The sequence below is a fragment of the Polypterus senegalus genome, chromosome 9, assembly GCF_016835505.1.
Source record: "Polypterus senegalus isolate Bchr_013 chromosome 9, ASM1683550v1, whole genome shotgun sequence".
NCBI lineage: Eukaryota > Metazoa > Chordata > Cladistia > Polypteriformes > Polypteridae > Polypterus > Polypterus senegalus.
This window is the reverse complement of record NC_053162.1, coordinates 76,373,066-76,391,059: the sequence shown is the minus strand read 5'-3', so window position 1 is coordinate 76,391,059 and position 17,994 is coordinate 76,373,066. Positions and strand designations below refer to the sequence as shown.

General features: G+C 37.7%; 1 protein-coding gene across 2 annotated transcripts in view; it reads right to left on the bottom strand.

Annotated features, from left to right (window-relative positions):
- Nucleotides 1-6,572, bottom strand: part of hnf4b (hepatic nuclear factor 4, beta) — a 68,304-nt gene extending 61,732 nt beyond the window's left edge. For both annotated transcript variants that reach the window (XM_039763326.1, XM_039763325.1), the window contains exons 1-2: nucleotides 6,264-6,572; nucleotides 2,182-2,353 (exon numbers count right to left, since the gene is read on the bottom strand). In XM_039763326.1, coding sequence (XP_039619260.1) covers nucleotides 2,182-2,353; nucleotides 6,264-6,378 — 287 coding nt within the window. In that variant the 5' untranslated portion in view covers nucleotides 6,379-6,572. The remainder of the gene's footprint in view (nucleotides 1-2,181; nucleotides 2,354-6,263) is intronic.
- Between the last annotated feature and the right edge of the window lie 11,422 nt (nucleotides 6,573-17,994).

Sequence of the window (17,994 nt, the reverse complement as noted above, 5' to 3'; positions counted from 1 at the left end):
TGGGGGTCTGCTGGAGCCAATCCCAGCCAACACAAGACAGGAACAAACCCCAGGCAGGGTGCCAGCCCACTGCAGGGCACACCCACACACTAGGGACAATTTAGGATCGCCAATGCACCTAACCTGCATGTCTTTGGACTGTGGGAGGAAACCAGAGCACCCTGAGGAAACCCACACAGGGAGAACATGCAAACTCCACGCAGGGAGGACCCAGGAAGTGAATCCGGGTCTCCTAACTGCAAGACAGCAGCACTACCTACTGCGCCACCATACTGCCTCTTCAGGTATCTATGACTTACCGTATTTATTTAAAGCTAAAACATTAAATACTTGTATGAACTTCCATAATTGCCAAATTGAGGGGTTTTAAATAGAGTTGGGCTATTTTTAGAATCTGTTGCGTGTGAAAAAAAATGGCTTGGGTGTGACTCCTCATTTTGGGCTATTTTTCTTGAAATTTTGTGTGATTATGTAAAGTTATATGTTTATATTTCCATGCATCTGTAGCCTGTGAAATCGCCTCTTTTTCTTTCCAAACCAAATGACAGTAAAAGAACACACAGCCTTCTTCACTTAAAATTTAAAAGCTATCAGTATGACAGATAGTTAAAATTTATTTAACCAGTAACCTGTCATTCACGGTTACTGATATGCAACTATTGATAAAATCAGATAATGCAGTGAGAATCAACCAATTACAGCTGACTAAACAGCCTGTCTGAAAAAGTAAAGCATAAACGAGTGCTGAGAACAGGAATGCAAAGGTGGAATAACTGCCGTAAAGAAAGTATTTTTGTGATAATTTACCTACAGTTGGATACGTTATATTTTTAATAATAGAAAAAAAAAGTATTAGAAAGTAAGGGAAGACACTCTTGATTTAACAGAACTGATCACTTATATTCTTTGAGAAAATTCAAAGGTTAAACTCTGAAGCATAGTTAGTTAGTCATTCTTACTAGGCTGAAACATTCATAATAAACATTTACGTTGCTGTATTAATCAGGGGTCCTCAATCACAGTCCTGGAGGGCCGCAGTGGCTGCAGGTTTTTGTTCCAACCCAGTTGCTTAATTAGAAAGCAATTCTTGCCAATAATTTAATTTCATGACTTGTTAGTGCTTTAACTCTACTACATCAGGAAATTGTCATATCCTAGATTTTCTTCCCCTTTATAAGAATATCATCCAAATGATTTGAAGGCTAAAATGGATGAGTAATTCTCAGTCCTTCACTTTTTTCTCTTCACTTTCCTTCCAAGTATTTAATTAAACCCAATAGTGCATGATAAATACACACAGGTGTAAATGGTAACAAGCTAAATGGAGAAATGCTGGTGTCTTTTGTCATTTGCATGTTATTACTACTTAAGAGCAATTAAAAACCAAAAATACAGCTGTTTAAGACTAAAATAAGCAATAAGGGTTAAAATCTTAACGAGCGAGGCAACTAAAGTGAAGAAGAAGTGTTACTAGAGCAATAAGTGCTTCTTATTAAGCAACTGAGTTGAAGCAAAAACCTGAAGCCACTGCGACCCTCCAGGACCATGATTGAAGACACTTGCTGTATTTGGTAGCATATTTTTTTAAAAAGACAGACCCCGTCTGAACAAAATGTGATGTATTTTATCAGGATATTTGTAATTGCATTGCTTGGATGTATCTGCATTATATTTTTCTAGAAAGGAAAACAAAAATTAATAGGTTGTTTCTACGCCGAACAAGAAAGAAGGCAAGAGACACAACATCTCGGTGACACACCTGACAGGCTATACAGACAAAATGTTGTGTCTCTTACTTTCTTTCTTGTTCAATACAGAAATAACTTTTTAACTTTTTTTTCCTTTGCAGGTGCACGCGGACCCAACCTCTTTACCTGTTATGTTATGTTGTTTCACCTGAAAAGATGAAAAATTTCCAAATGGGCTCCATTATGTGGAGTAACAGAAAAAAAATGATATTGCACCCTCAGACATTAGACATTTGGAAAAATTATTCTCAAAATCTCACTGTGCATACGCGCCCACTTATGCAATGGAAATGGTAGGAAATGTCAGCATCATATACTTTTACACTGCACATAAAAATTTGACAGTGAATATGCATTATTGATATTATAGTTTTCACAGCCAAACCAGCCTTCCACAGTAACTTTGAATATACTTTTACACTAACACACCCACCTGCACGTGTAGACATGATTTTTGCGGACACTCCTTCTAAAGAACCCTTTGCAGCCATCACAGCTTGAGGCTCCATAGTGTTTTCCAGTGGCTCGGTCCCCACATATTGAGCACAGTAAGTGGATGCCATTTCCAGCAGGAGGCAGCGTCACAGAGTCAGACACAAGGACTTCTGCAGGTCATGATAGGTACATAAATATCAGTCAGTCAGTCAGTTATTGTCCAACCCACTACTGTATATCCTAACACCGGGTCACAGGGGTCTGCTGGAGTCAATCCCAGCCAGTGCAGGGCACAAGGCAGGAACAAATCCCAGGCAGGGCGCCAGCCAACTGCAGGGCACACACACACACCCGGGAAAATTTAGGATCGCCAATGCACCTAACTTGCGTGTCTTTCGACTGTGGGAGGAAACCAGAGCACCCGGAGGAAACACACACAGACACGGGAAGAACATGCAAACTCCACACAGGGAGGACCCGGGAAGCAAACTCAGGTCACCTTACTGCGAGGCAGCAGCTCTACCACTGTGCCACCATGCCGCCCGGCGGTACATTAATGTATACTTATATATTTATTTGCACAATTTTTATATATATATACATAATACATTACTAAACCAGCTTATTCCAAGTAAGTGCTAACTGGTTCTAGAAGATATGTTGGCTGCACTGCATCAGTCCATCACAGGGCCCACATACACACACTTACATTCACATGGGGCCTTCTGAAGTTAGAATAGTCATTAAACCTAAAACACTATTGTTTAGGGATGTGGGAGGAAAATCAGAGTCCAGCAGAAAAAGAACCTTTGCAGACACAGAGTGAAAATGCAAATTCAACACCAATAGTTACCAAGAGATTCAAACCCAGGATACTGTAACCTAGAAGTACCAGTGTTAACCAAATCGTTTGAAGATATTTTAGCTATATGATGTATTGTTGAAAGGTGGTAAAGTGGCAGGAGCTGCTGCTGCCTTACATATCCAGTTTTTTGTTCAAATTCTTTAACCAGTCAATCAGTGTGTTTAAATGCACAAGAATAATTGGAAAAGGTGAGTGACCTAATTAAGGTAGAAATCTGGTTTCTTAAAAATCACATGCATAAGTAATCATTTGTCTTGCTTTGGCAAAAAACTCCAGTGTCAATTAGACTGTGCAAAAAATTGTTTAACGTCATCATCGGCCATTGTGCCTCCAAAAACAAGCACGAAGCCTGTGATAATTTTTTTTGTTTAATAAATGTGTTTATTCAAACTGATACTTTAATAATATGTTTCTGTTACCGGACTGCATGCAGCACCGTCTTCTCTGCTTAGATGTGCAATTGAGCCCTGCAGAGGAGTGGTGCACCAGTACATGTGCATCCTGCATTTCGCTCAGTACTGTAGGGCATAATAATAGAGCAGGTATTTTTATTTTAATGTAAGAAGTATTGGTTTAGGTTATTTGTTACTTCAAAAAGTAATCAGACTGCTTAACGCATGTTACATTTAACATGCTATCATACTAAACCAGGGGTCCTCAATCCCAGTCCTGGAGAGCCGCAGTGGCTGCAGGTTTTTGTTCTGACCTGGTTGCTTAATTAGAAAGCAATTCTTGCCAATAAAGCACTAACAAGCTATGGAATTAAATTAACTTCTGCTATGTCAGGTAATTCTCATATCCTAGATTTTCTTTCCCTTTCTATCATGCAAATGATTTGAAGGCTAAAATGGACGAGTAATTCTCAGTCCTTCACTTTTTTCTCTTCATTTTTCTTCCAAGTATTTAATTAAACCCAATAGTGCAGATAAATACACACAGGTGTAAATGTAAATAAGCTAAATGGAGAAATGCTGCTCTCTCTTGTCATTTGCATGTTATTGATAATAAGGAGCAATTAAAATAGCTGTTTAAGACAAAATTAAGCAATAAGGGCTCAAAATCACTAAAGTGAAGCAGAAGTGTTACTTTAGCAATAAGTGCTTTTTATTAAGCAACTGGGTTGGAGCAAAAACCTGCAGCCACTGCGGCTCTCCAGGACCGTGATTGAGGACCCCTGTACTAAACTGATAAACTTGATCGACACCCATTGCATGCCCAACCTACCTGGAAAGAGGTCTCTCTCTGTTTTGCCATTTGGAGTTTTTTCTTGGATTTTTAGGGAGTCAAGGCTGGGGACTATCAAAAAACAGGGGCTGTTAAAGCCCTTTGTGGCCTCCTTGTGTGATTTTGGGCTAAATAAAAAATTAAACCATTGTTGTTATCAAGATTGTGCTGTTGAGTTTGGCACTGTATGTTCAGCTTATCAATATAAATTGAGTGATCTCTGAAATACTGAGAATGATTATTTCACTCAGCTTAAGGAAAAATGAGATCATCTAAAAATATATGTTGTGGACATATCCACCATCTTATATCTTTTGCTGCTGGAAGTGTGTGTGAAGAAAATGCATGCACAGGCTGAGAGTGTCACTGTAGACAGACCGTAACCCAGTTAAGGGTTTACATGGCCAAATAATCGGGTTACTCTTGGAGAACTCTATGTTTGTTAACCTGGTTTCACTGAGACCAATAACACAGTTTATCAAACCTGAATAAGGGTTTACATGTCATTTTATACACTGGGTTTCTGTGAATAACTGGGCTATTTATATGGATGTAAACTTATTGACTCTCTGTGTGAGGTTTTCATGAACACTTTGCGTCTGTTTATGTTTCCTCCTACAGGTTAGGTTAATGGATGATTCCTCATGGGCCATCACTGTTTGCATAAGTGGATCCTGCAATGGCCTGGTTCTCTATCCAGAGCTGTTTCCTGTCATGTGCCCAGTGTTTGATGATTGGTTGATTAAGTGTGTTTCAGAATGGTATGTTAGTTACACTGGGATGCAAAAAGACAATGGATTGATCCCTGTGATTAAAATATATACATTCTTATTCTTTAGATATTTACAGTATTTGGAATAGCCTCTTAAACATGAACAGTAAAACATGTAATATGTCTCCCTGGAAAGAACACAAGGGAAGTTAGTAATTTATGATTTACTCTACATAAATACATTTTAAACATTGTATCTATTATTTAAGTACAAATATGAAACTGAATAATTTAAAACTCATCTGATTTGCCTTAGCATCTTGATTCTCAGAGTTAAACTACTAGAAATCAAAATGCAAAAGATATGAAACATTTTCAAAAATAGTGAACAGCTTATTCACTTTAAAAATTTGTCTTGATGCAATGATAGGGAAAATCACTCAATAAATATCCAATTGACCCTCACTCTTCTTTTGGCCTTATGTGCACCTCATAGGTTAGAGCAGATCATCAAGATTAGGTTTTTGCTTGGTATCCTTTTTTACAAATTTGAGAGAAAAATAGTATGATTTTTCAACTTGGAGAAATTTTCATTTCAACATACTGTATAACATGCTGTGTTTACTCTTCATAAAGCTATTTTATACTACATACGTAACTATTCATTGGGCTGATTGTAAAACTATATAAAGCAATTTATATCTGCCGCAATGATTTGTGTAGCTATAGTCTTGTTACAGATTTGAAAACCTGTCATTGTGCTGCCCACTGACCTGTCTTTCTCCAGCTATATGTAAAAAGCAGAGTTTTACAATTATCTGTTAATTATCAGTCAGTGAGTAAACAACCTAATCATCTGCTCAGACTGGCATTAACCCTTTCAGTTCTCAGTCTTCAATTTTCACCAGTCTTTTTAAGCTGAATGCATTCTATCTGATGCGATTTTTAAATTATTGCTTATGCAACTGCGATATTATTAAAAGTGTCCATGCCTAACCTAGCAACATTTTTAACAGCTTGTGAAAACATCAGATCTGGATATTTAGGACAAAAAAAGTCAAACAGACTATTCTTCACTTGGTAAAGAGTGTTCTTTAGCAGTATGTTCAGTGTGCTATTTTTGGTGAAGTTGTATCCTGCAATGTAGCAAGAAATCTTTCCTGTAGGCCACTAATTTTCCAAAACATATTCTTTGGCCAGACTTATGTCATCTTGTGTGTCAGAATGTGGCATAAGCTACCAATGTACTAGTTTACCAGCCATACAAATTCCAACTTACCTTCTCCAGCAGGCATCCCACGCAGGGCTTCAAACTCCAACATGTTGTAGGAGGGACTGATGGCCAAAGAGTAGTCTGACATTCCCAGCTCCATAGCTGCTTCACACAACTTCATACTTCTCAAAGCTTAGACTGTCTCTCTTCAAATCCTGCCTCACTCCAGCAAATAATCCTACATGTCAGCAGCCCCTACAGAGAGCAGCCAGGCGTCTGTTTAGTACCCTAGCCAGGTTACTTCTCTTTCTCTCACTTGCTCCCTCTGTTTATTGCATGATGCCTCACCCCTTTTACTGCAATAATCTGACTAGTTTCAGTTCAGATGAGCACTTTTCACTCAATCATTAAACATTCATTGTTACAACATTAGGTTGCGTTCCAGAGTAATAATTAATCAGGAGTCTGCACTCACTCCGCACATTCACTTACTAGTTCTCTCTCTCTCTTTCTCTGTTGTCTCCTCTTCTTAATAGTTTCTGCTCCTTATCTACTCAGCATTTCTCTAGTTTCTCTCATTTTTATCCTTATGTCCATAAAAGATTATTTCTGAGGCCTTAGACTTTTCCCTTGTATGTGAGTGAGATACTCTGAAGACCTTATTTCAGTAGAGTACATCCAAAATTTGTGGGTCACACCACTCTGCAACAGAGCAGAGCTTAAGCTTCCTTCTGGATCCCTCAGTCTATGCACCTCACTTGCTAGTATCAATAAAAGGAGACATGCGGATACTCTTTTGTCCATACTAGGGTTCTTTAAACACATTGCAAGCTGTCCCTAGTCATAATATTTGAAAAGTTTTTTTATGTATTTACCAGAAGGTGTGCTGATGGTGGTGGTGGCATTTGTTTCTGTAACACCTTGGGCATACTCACTATACTTGACAGTTAACTGTAGCTTCAACTGTCTGACGTTACCTGAGTATAAAGCATCACTTTAGTTCAGGGAATTTGGTTCTTGGAATAGCTCATACTCAATTGGCAAATTAATCCTCCACAACATTCATTCTTTTATTACAGGAACATTGTTCCAAACAGCAAATGAGCAGTTCCAAACCTAGTATATAATACCTCCAAATCAGTTTTGTTCCCACCATAATAGCTCCATATGCTTGTCATAACTGTGTCACTTGAGGTTTGTTGGTGCAATTAAATATTGAAAAAGTTGCTTATAGATGGCCTGGCATTTAAGACAGCTTGGGACCACAGCCAGTGTAAAGAAATGCAGCATTTGGTTGACTTTTAGCAAGCAATGTATGAAGTCGTACACCAAGAATGTTACAACACTCATATGACAAAAGTAAGGACTAAATATTTAAAAGAAATGTTTTCTGAAGTTGCTTGATGACAACATGAACTTGATTCCAGTCATTCATATGGCACAATTATCAGAATCGTCTACTCCCTCACAAAAGCAATAAACTTACAAAGCTAAAAATGGTACATAAAAATAAGCATTTTTAATTTAAAGAGTTCATAGATTCAGAAAACCTGTTACAAGTTACAACTGTTAAAAAAAATTATTTAATACAGAAATGGACTTCAGTAAGTATTCTGTGACTGTACTGTCTACAATATCTTGGGTTCTTGTCTTGTCCATCTTGGAGGCTCAGTTGGGTTATTACAGTATAAATTTTTAGATTAGCAATTTGCCCCTGGACAAATACAAATTACCTGCTTCATTTGTATCTGTCTATGTGTGGGGCTGCTATTGTGGGTACATTGGGATCTAACTTGATTTATAATCAGCAATTTAATGAGTTACAATGCACATGCAGAATAACATCCAGAGCTTTGCCATGATGCATATCATCTGAAGTTCAATACTGAATGTGAATTTTTAAAAAGTGACAGGAGTTGATGTTTCAATTTTAATGTTCTGCCTTTTAAAATTATTGATCATCAGTCTAGGAGCAATATTCAAATCTAAACTGCTGTCATGTATTTTTGTAAATGCTAGATAAATCTTATTGTTATCAATCATCATACACTTACTATACTGAATAATACTACTTAATGTATGAAAACACAGCCTTCAAATCATAGAGTGTAAGCAGTCATGACCTGTGTCAGACACTCACCTGTTGTGATAATCATTGTGTCAGACATACAGTATTTCCACATGAATGCTGGCAACAACCTTTGGGGATACAGATGGAAAGGTTTCTTGGTTTCAGTGCACTGCTCAAAGAAAAAGTAGCATGCCAGGAGTATGACACTTTTCACCATTAGCTGAATTGTGCATCTGGGAGGAGTACCCGTAATGGGATATTGTTCCTTGAATCCCTCACATGCCTTCTTAAAGGAGCCAAACCGCTCAACAAAATATATTGTTCCAATAAATATGGTGCATCTTTTCTTCAGCATGCACTCAAATAATGGACTTTGCACTAGCTTCACTTGATTATGTTTGCTAATTCAAAAATCAGGGTAGAAATTCTGCTGGGCTCAGGGATACTTTCTCATGTGGCACCCTTTATTTGATAAATACCTTTTTTCCCATTCCAGTTAGATTAATACAAATTTTGAATCCTATTCATAGCAAAAATTACAATCCCATCACAGATCTTTAGTTATTGACACTCAAATCATTGGACTGTTTACTTATTTTTCTATGTGCATCTATGCTTAAGAGGCAGCCCAGAAGCCAACACATCACTCATCTTTTTAACTACCACCTCTCTGATATATTCCATCCATTTATCGCCAGGTACCTCATCTCTGCAAATCCTAAAGACATGTGTGCTACTTTTATTGATGACTCTAAATTGTGTCTGTTGTGGTCAGAGTTATTGTGTGTGTAAAAGTATTCAACAATGTATAAGCATCCAACAATAAGTTGGTTCTTACTTTAAGCCTAATGATGCTATGATAAGCTCCAGGTCACTTTATCATAAGAGTGAGCTTAAAAAACAAAAATAGTTACACATTAAATACAGTTAGATCCAAACATTTCAACGCCAAGAGACTCACACTTATAGTATGGATCAAACTTTTTACATTTTCACACAACAACCAGCTCCCACTTGCGACATGGACAGTAAGTAGCTACACAAGAAAAATGACCATAAGTGGTCACAATTAATACATAACTTACTATACTTGGAACAAAGTTTCATTTATGTTTGTAATTCATATAGCAGTTTCAATCATGTATACTTATGCCCGAGTGAAGAAGTCAACTAAATTTCTGGTGATTATGAATAGTGGTGTGGTATCTTCTCCTAGCTACTTCAGGGCTCTTTTTTGCAACATCAACAAACATCTCTCTTTCACTTCCATGTCATGAGTTATTTTAAGTGTTTCTGTAGTTGACAAGATTGAAATTAACTTCATCTAGCATAAAAGAGGAATTAACAGAAAGAATTTTAGAAATACTGCACAAAATATAAAGAATGCATTTACTATTATCCCAGATCTTAGTATCCACATTTTGTCTTGTAGTACCCATATATTCCTAGTAATAAACAAATACGGTACTTCTGGTGGTCTGTAAAAAGTAGTATAAGACATGAAAAGGATGGATAAAAGCCAAAAGGAAATAAAACAAAGTTTTAAAAAACCATAAAACAGTAAGTGTACTGTAAGTGAAAAGGCACAATGGTCAGAGGTTAATTTACAAAATGAAAGAAATATCTTCACACTGTAACTCTTGCTTTGTGAAGTGGGCTCCAACCAATAGTCACAATATACTTTGTTTTATATACATTGTATGCAAGACTCAACAGAGTTTTCCCTTTTACAAACTTCCAAATTCATGCTGTCTCTTGAGATTTACTAGCCTATCACACTGCAAACGTTTTCTCTAATCTAATTTTCTTTTCTAAGCGTGCATTCAATGTCAGTGTTCCATGTATGCAAAGTGTTTACATTACATGCTTACATTTTATTATTTATGTTTGGTCTTGAATGTCACTGATACATAGTACATTACTTTATAAAATTATGCCCAGTTTTTTGACATAACATAATGGGGATTTTGTGTGGTGGTTTAATCTCCATTACAAGATGGACAGAACTGCAAAACTATTTAGAAAAAATTATCCTGCAAACCAGCCTTGACATTGCCAATGTAATACATTGTCTATGTATTTTTATGCATTGTGACCAGTTGGGGATGTGGCAGCACCCCAAACCGCAGACACAACAACAATGACACAGTATAAATAAAATGGTTTATTAACAACAATAACTTACAAAATGTTTTTGTATATGATGTTCAGCCACAAATGCTATGTTCTCTCTCTTTGTCTCTTTTATTTCCTTTACTCCTTCCAGGAGAGTGTTGTCCAGCTCCTGTCTTGTCTCTGACTAGCCTAGACAAGGCAGTGCACTTCTTTTTATTGAAGACTCTGGACTACTTTCAGGGCCAGGACATTTTCCATCAGAAGCACTTCCAGGTCATACGGAAGTCCCATAAAATAGGGAGTGTAATTCCCTGCAGCACTCCCCCCCTCCCCCCTTAGAGGCACCCATGGACCCCAGCGGGGCTGCCCCACTGGACTACAGTTCCCAGCATCCCCAGTGGTTGATTGAATGGATACCGAAGCCCATCTAGTAGGTCAGGGACTTCATAGCATAGTTATATAATCTCTTTGTTCTATTGGCCAACAGGGATGCCAACTCATGTGTGCTTTCCTTTACACCATGTTTTTTCATTGAAGAAGAGCTCAAACATCTGCCTGGAGAAACTGGCCTATCACAACTCACACTCCATGCTCTCTACATCAACACATTGGAGTAATTTTACCTACCAGTTTATCAACGAGTTTATTTGTTGGATGAAATCTACATGACAACATGGGATATCAAGTGGAGCCAATGCTACAGTAACTCCATTGGCTCTCCAACATGGAAATTAACTAAGGCCCAAATGCTGCGGGGAGGGGAGTGGGCAATGTAACCCACTCTGCCACCCTGCTTTAAAAACAATAATTAATTAAAGGAGAAAAGTCTGAATATTCTTTGAGGAGCATATGATGAAGAAAGAATACAGACTATGGAAAACAGAACTACAGTCCAGGTGGTAAAGCAGCACCACCTTGCTGCAGAGTAAGTTTTCAGTTTTTAATTAGTAAACAAATATACCAATTCAGTATTGTCGGAGATGGCTGGGGGGTACCGGAGGAGAGCTTACGCCTTCCCCAGACCATGTGGGGGCAACCGCCCTGGTATCTTTGGGGGCCACCGCCAGGGGGCGCTCCTATGCCTTTGGAGCCCTGGACCTCATCACTTCCACCACACCCAGAAGTGCTGGGGGGAAGAGGCGCAGGGACACCGGAGTGCTTCCTGGGATGCAGCTGGCACTACCGACACACTTGGGTGTGTCGGTGGAAGATTGCCGGGACACACCGGGAGCACATCCGGGGGAGTATAAAAGGGGCCACCTCTCTTCATACAATGACTTGAGTCGGGTGGAAGAGGACGAGGTCTCTGGAGGAGGCAAGGAGGCGGCCTGAAGAAAAAATGAGGCATTTTTGTGTTGGCCAGGACTTTGGGGGACTTTTGGGGTTTGTGCACTTATTGTAATTATAATTATGTATAATAAATGTGTTGTGGGTGAACCTATGATGTCCGCCTGTCTGTGTCTGGGCCAGTGTTACAGTATATAAACTGCATTAATGGCATACTTGTAAGTGGTGAACAAACACTTGTTTGTGAATACATTTCATTCAAAAACAGACCCTGAGAATTTTACAAACTTCAAAAACCATTCTGTTTTTTTTTTCCAACAAAATCATTAGAACAATTTTGATGAGAACAGGCCTTTCAGCTCAACAAAGCTTGTCAATGATATTCACTTGTTTTCCAGAAAATCATATCAAGTGAATTTTTGAAAGTTCCTAAAGTCCTACTGTCTAACACACTACTTGGTAACTTATTTCACATGTCTATAGTTTTTGGTGTGAAATTAGATTTGTGTGGCCAACGGCACACCTGGGAAAGGCAAACAGCAGTCCTTGGAATCCAGCAGAGCCACGCTGCAGAAGGGAAGCCAGAAACACAGCACATTCCTAGAAGAGACTTGGGGCATCTAACCTTTCTGTTTTCACTCCCTCAGAAGAATATAAAGTAAGGTTACATTAATAGGTGCTCAGGTCACTTATATCTTGTTTGTGAGTCTGCTCCAGGCACCCAAGAATGATCTTATTGTTTTTAATACCATCATGTGTACAGAAAATGATTCCATTCAGAAGAATATCAATAAAATCAGTAGTCAGTTTGCTTTAAGTCTATATATCTGGAGCATTGTCTCTTGTTTAATTAAAGGCCACCTCACATGTGAGTGCTAAAAGTAAAACAGTGTTGATTAGGACATTCAAACTGGTTAGATGTTGAAGTTATTTTTCTTAAATAAAACAGAAATAACCCTCAACTCTCTTGACTAATATACTACTGTTAGTCATGAAATAAGACACAATATTAGGCCATCTTATTATGTCACAGTGATTAGCCTGAGTGTGTGAAATATGATATTGTAGGATAACTGGAAGCAAGAATATGGGCAATACGCCTAGTTCAGCAAGGCTTTTCTTCTTGCAAAGCATCACGGCCCCCCGAGTTGTTTTTTTTTTGTTGTTATTGTTTTTGTTAAATTGCATTTTTTTGTATTTGTTTTCTTAAATGTCAACTAGCCAGAGATTCTGTAATTTATGTGTAGTCACTATTGTTTTAAATGGATACTAGGGGACCTTGCCCCCTGCTCGCTTTGCTCGTCAACAGCCTGTGCTACGCGCCAGCCTCTTCACGTCTCTGCCACTCGTGTATATAGATTTCACTTTCACCAAACAACAAAAATTTTAATTTGTGCGGATAGGTCTCTTCATTAGGAAGAAACACTACTTTTCCCTGATGGCAACATGAATTAGATGATCTACAAGTCAAAAAAAAACAAATAGATTGCACAGTATATTTAAAAATACTGTCCAGAAAAGCTTCTTTAAAGGATGAAACTGAGTATTTTTCATAAACGAATTTAAATGTGGAAAATGTAAAACTTTATAGGAGCTGAGAGCACATGAACTGTGTCTGACAATAGCTTCCACACGAATGAGAAATGATTGTAGCACGTGCCTTGTTCTAAGTGTTTGAGAGGAGGACAGGACTTTTCAAAATCTCTTTGCATAAAGTCTTGTCTCGCGGGACTTGAAATTATCTCAGAGAATGTCTCAGGATTTCCTTTTATAATAGAAAAATTTGTATTTGTGTATGTATTTTATCAACAGTTTGTATTTGTAAAGTTATGTAAATTACCTGAGCTGTCAGTGAAGAGCACAATATATAGTATAAATAAGATGAACTAAAATAAATTTCTTTTACTGAACCTTCCCATGTATTAATTAACAAAACCTTCCAGAAAAATATTTAAATAAAACACAAGGTAAAAAGCGACAGCTGATTTCAAAATAAGAAAGACATATTTGGACAAAAGGTTACAAATTGATCAATTGGTTAGCGCAATTTTAGAAAGAGCAAATGATATGAATTGAACAAACAACGTGAGATAAAAAGATTGAGATTTTGATAAATCAATAAACAAATAGAAGCTATGTAATGGTGCAAGCAGAGTGACACCCCCCTTGATGAACTCATTGCCTTGTTATGTTTGTCCTCCTGACTGTTCTTCCCAGAATAACACTTGTAGAATATCAAAAATGTCTCAGCTAAGACACTTTCCTTGTAGATATTTTTTAGCTGCCTGTTTTTTTCTTACGTAGTGCCTGCTGGCTCTGAAGAGTGTTTTTACCAGCTTCCCCCACCCTTCACTTCATTGATGTCATGCCTGAACTTTGACCTGCTTTTCACCACGTCACCAAAGCCAATTGGAACGATTCCATCAATGAAGCTTACTCAGAAAAACACAGGTAACTGCCTGGAAAAGAATCAATGACTATCAGGCTTTTCATGTTGTTTATGATGCAAGAAGCCATGTCTTTTGCTTAGATTCATGCAATAAAGTTTTGTATTGACATTCATGATTAATTTTTTAAAGGGGCGTACACTTAAAAAATTACATACATAGTTTATCCTGTAGGGAATAACCCTGGGAATTGTAAAAGAAAGTTATCTGGTTCTAGAAGCCAGCTGCCTATAACTTAAAACAAACATTTTTTCAGATTGATCACTGATCTTTTGCAATTTTATAGAAATTCCAGTAATAACAGATTAATAAAGAAAAATGAATATAAAGTATAGTTAAACATTGAATACTATCAGCTTAACTGTATCTCAGCATTTAAATGAATTTTCAGAAGACAATGAAACAGTCAGTCAGTCAGTCAGTCAGTTATTGTCCAACCCGCTACTTTCCAAAGCTGAGGAGAAATGTTTCAGATGGCATCAATATTGCATGCTCTTTGCCTTCCTTAATTTTCTTGTATACTGCGATATGTGGGCATTGAGGAGTAGTCTAGTAGAACTCCCTAGAAGTCTGTCTCATAAGATATGCTTTCAGTTTTTGACACCTCTATTGGAGAATTACATCTAACTTCCCATGTGAAGCATTAAGTTGAATTACATTCAACTTCATTTAGCACAAGTCTGCTCAAGTCTAAATTTGTTTGGAGTTCCCTGTTAATGATTTGGCTGACTTTATGATATCCACTCATTCACCCAATTTAACATCAACTTGTTGGAAAAACCAGTTAGTTAATTTAATTTTTATTGACATCATTGTGTACATAAGAGCAGTGGCCCCCCAACGAGTCCCTGAGATGCTCCACTTTAAATATAATCTAATATGGAAAAAGATTCTTGCATCATAGGGTGCTATTTTTGGTTCTTAAGCTATTTGCATTCCCATGTGCACACTGCACCTTGAACTGCTGCTTCTTTCAATTTGATCAATTGATTTTCATTAAGTAGCTCAAAGATCTTTGGAAAACAAGACAAAAAATATTATTAATATTAATGTGATTAAATGCTTTTGGTGTTTCACTTCATTTTCACTCTCTACAACAACATGACAGGCTGGATTAATCAAGCCACCCTATACTTACAAATTTTGCCAGCTCCTAATAAAGATTCTTCATGCAATCAGGCAAGCTGAGAAATATAATTCCTTAAGCATGCCCAGGGTCTGCATACCCAGTCATTTTTCCTTTGGGCAGTGCCCACCCCCATCCATACTGCTAACTCCCTAAATGTATTCAAGAAGCAAATTAAGACCCATCTGTTTTGTGAATATCTGTCTAATTGAAAAGAAAAAAACCAAAACCTTTGTTCTGTGATTCTTTATATTCTTGGCTACTTAAGTGTAATTGCTTTATTGATTGTAAATATATGAGTTATTACATCACCACTTGTGGCAATCATCTTCTGTTACCTGTCCTATTACACTAGGGCAGAGTGGTTGCAGCTATGAGGCTAGGGATCTGCGCTGGCAATCAGAAGGTCAAATCCCATAAACACCAGAAGCGACTCTGCTCTGTTGGGCCCTTCAGCAGGGTTTTTAATCTGAAATTGTTTTGTCCTGGGCATGATGTTAATCTGCATCCAACCCTACATGCAGGTCCTCCAACTTCCAGGAAAAACTTGGGATGTTGGTGGCAGGATTGGCACTCAAGCCACCGTAAAAAAAACTCTTTTAGTGTCTGCTAAGCAGATAAATGTAAATGTAAATGATATTTTACAAATCAATTGTGCCTGCGGGCCCACGGGGGCACTATAGCTACGAAAAAAAAAAGAAAAAAAAAAGAAGCTGCAAAGGAAAAAATGAGTTGTATAAGTTGTACAACATTAATAACTTCAGTGCTGATCGTAGGCCATATGAAAGTATAAGAGCAACAGTTAAAAAGATATTAGGGAAGCTAAAAGGGAGTAAGAGAGAATTGTTGCAGAAAAGCTGAAAGATGGCCCAAACAAATTCTTTTAGCATTTTAGTAGTAAAGAGACTGCCAAAAAGGAGGTGAACTACCGTATATACTTGCGTTTAAGTTTTTCCCGTGGATAAGTCGGGGCTTGATTTTACCGTATAATTTCTGGTATTTTGTAATGTCGGTCATATAAGTCGTATACGGAAAACTCACGCTATTGGTCCAAGAGATTATGATATGCTAACGCCCACCTGAGAGAGTAACCATGGAGCACACTGCCTTTTTTTTCTATGTATTATAACACTCAAACTATTCTGAAGCGATGTTTGCACTGTGTTGTGTTTTTTGTGTCTCATACCCTCATACACCTTTATCATAAGAGCATCCCTTATCTATAATGAAGTGTTCGATCAGAAGAAAATATGAAGTTAGTTTTAAATTAAAAGTCATTGAAGTGGCGAAAGAAATTGGTAACTGCACTGCTGCAACAAAATTCACTGTGTCTGAGAAATTGGTGCAAGATTGGAGGAAGCAAGAAGATGTAAAAAAAAAAAAAGATAATTATCAGATTTTTGAACAGCCATATAGGTTGGGGTCTGATTTTATGATCGATTTTTCGGGTTTCAATATCCAGCTTATACATGATGTCACACACAAGCGCATGGGGAGCAGTTTAAGAACCCGGGCCACATCATGACAACTCATGTCAAGGGACAGCGATGGCGCACTAACCTTTCTCTTCTTGTTTCATCAGCCAGAACGAGGACTCGCCGACGTAACAAAGCCGGGAAAAAACATAAAGCCACCATACTTCCGGGTTCCCTTCTACCCTCCAGTTTCCGAGATGATGACGTCACTCTCCCATACTGCATCACAGTTTTCCCAGCATTCCACTGTCTAATTTCTTGTCCCCCCAATATATATTTTCCCCCCTTCCCTTCCTATGACGTCCTATGTTGACCTTGAATTTGTATTGTGGAGACGTTACTCTTTTTGTGTTACAGTAAACGGGGTGGAATCCCACAAGTTTATGCTGTGTTTTTTGCTTTCTTCACAGTGAGTACATATGGTATATCAGGAACACTAAGGGTGAAATCAAATATACAGACTGTAAATACCAGGTATTGTAAACTTGCATTTTTATGAAGTTTTCACATCTGAGGAAGTGGATAACCTCCCAACAGTACCAGCAAATACTGGAGAGGTGTTTAATCATTTGGAAATTGTACAGGGAAAAATACTGCTTGGATTAAACGGGTGGAAATTATACAAATCACTACAACCAGATTACATATATCCTCGAGTGCTTAAGGAAGTTAGTGAGTGAATATACTGTACAGTATAAAGCCGTGACACATATTTTTCAAAAGTCACTGTACACTGTGGAAATTTATAAGGACTGAAAAATGGCAAGTATTATACTATTACATAAAAAGGTGATTGGGTAGATCTAGGTAATTATAGGGCAGTATTATTAGCATGTATTGTGAATAAGTTAATTAAAAGAATTCTTAAAGAATTGAAAGCATTGAGAAGGGGGCAAGGGTGTTGTGTTTTGCTAATATACTGGAATTCTATGGGAAAGCAACAAATGGATACAATCAGATAGCTGCATATGACATTACTTATCTTGATTTTTAGTCAGCATTTGATAAGGTCCTACGTGAAAAGTTGGGAATCAGACTAAAAGCAGTGGGAGTTCATATCATATACAGTAGATAGCATATAGCAAAGCATATACAGAGGTTCAAAAATGGCTGAAACGCAGGAAGCAAAGGGTTATGGTGGAAGGAACCCTTATCAGAATTAGATGATGTTAAAAGTGGTGAACCTTAGGGGTCAGTGCTAGGGCCACTGCCATTTGTTTTGATCTGAATAGCAATATAAATAACAAGTTATGTTAAGTTTGCAGATGACAGCAAG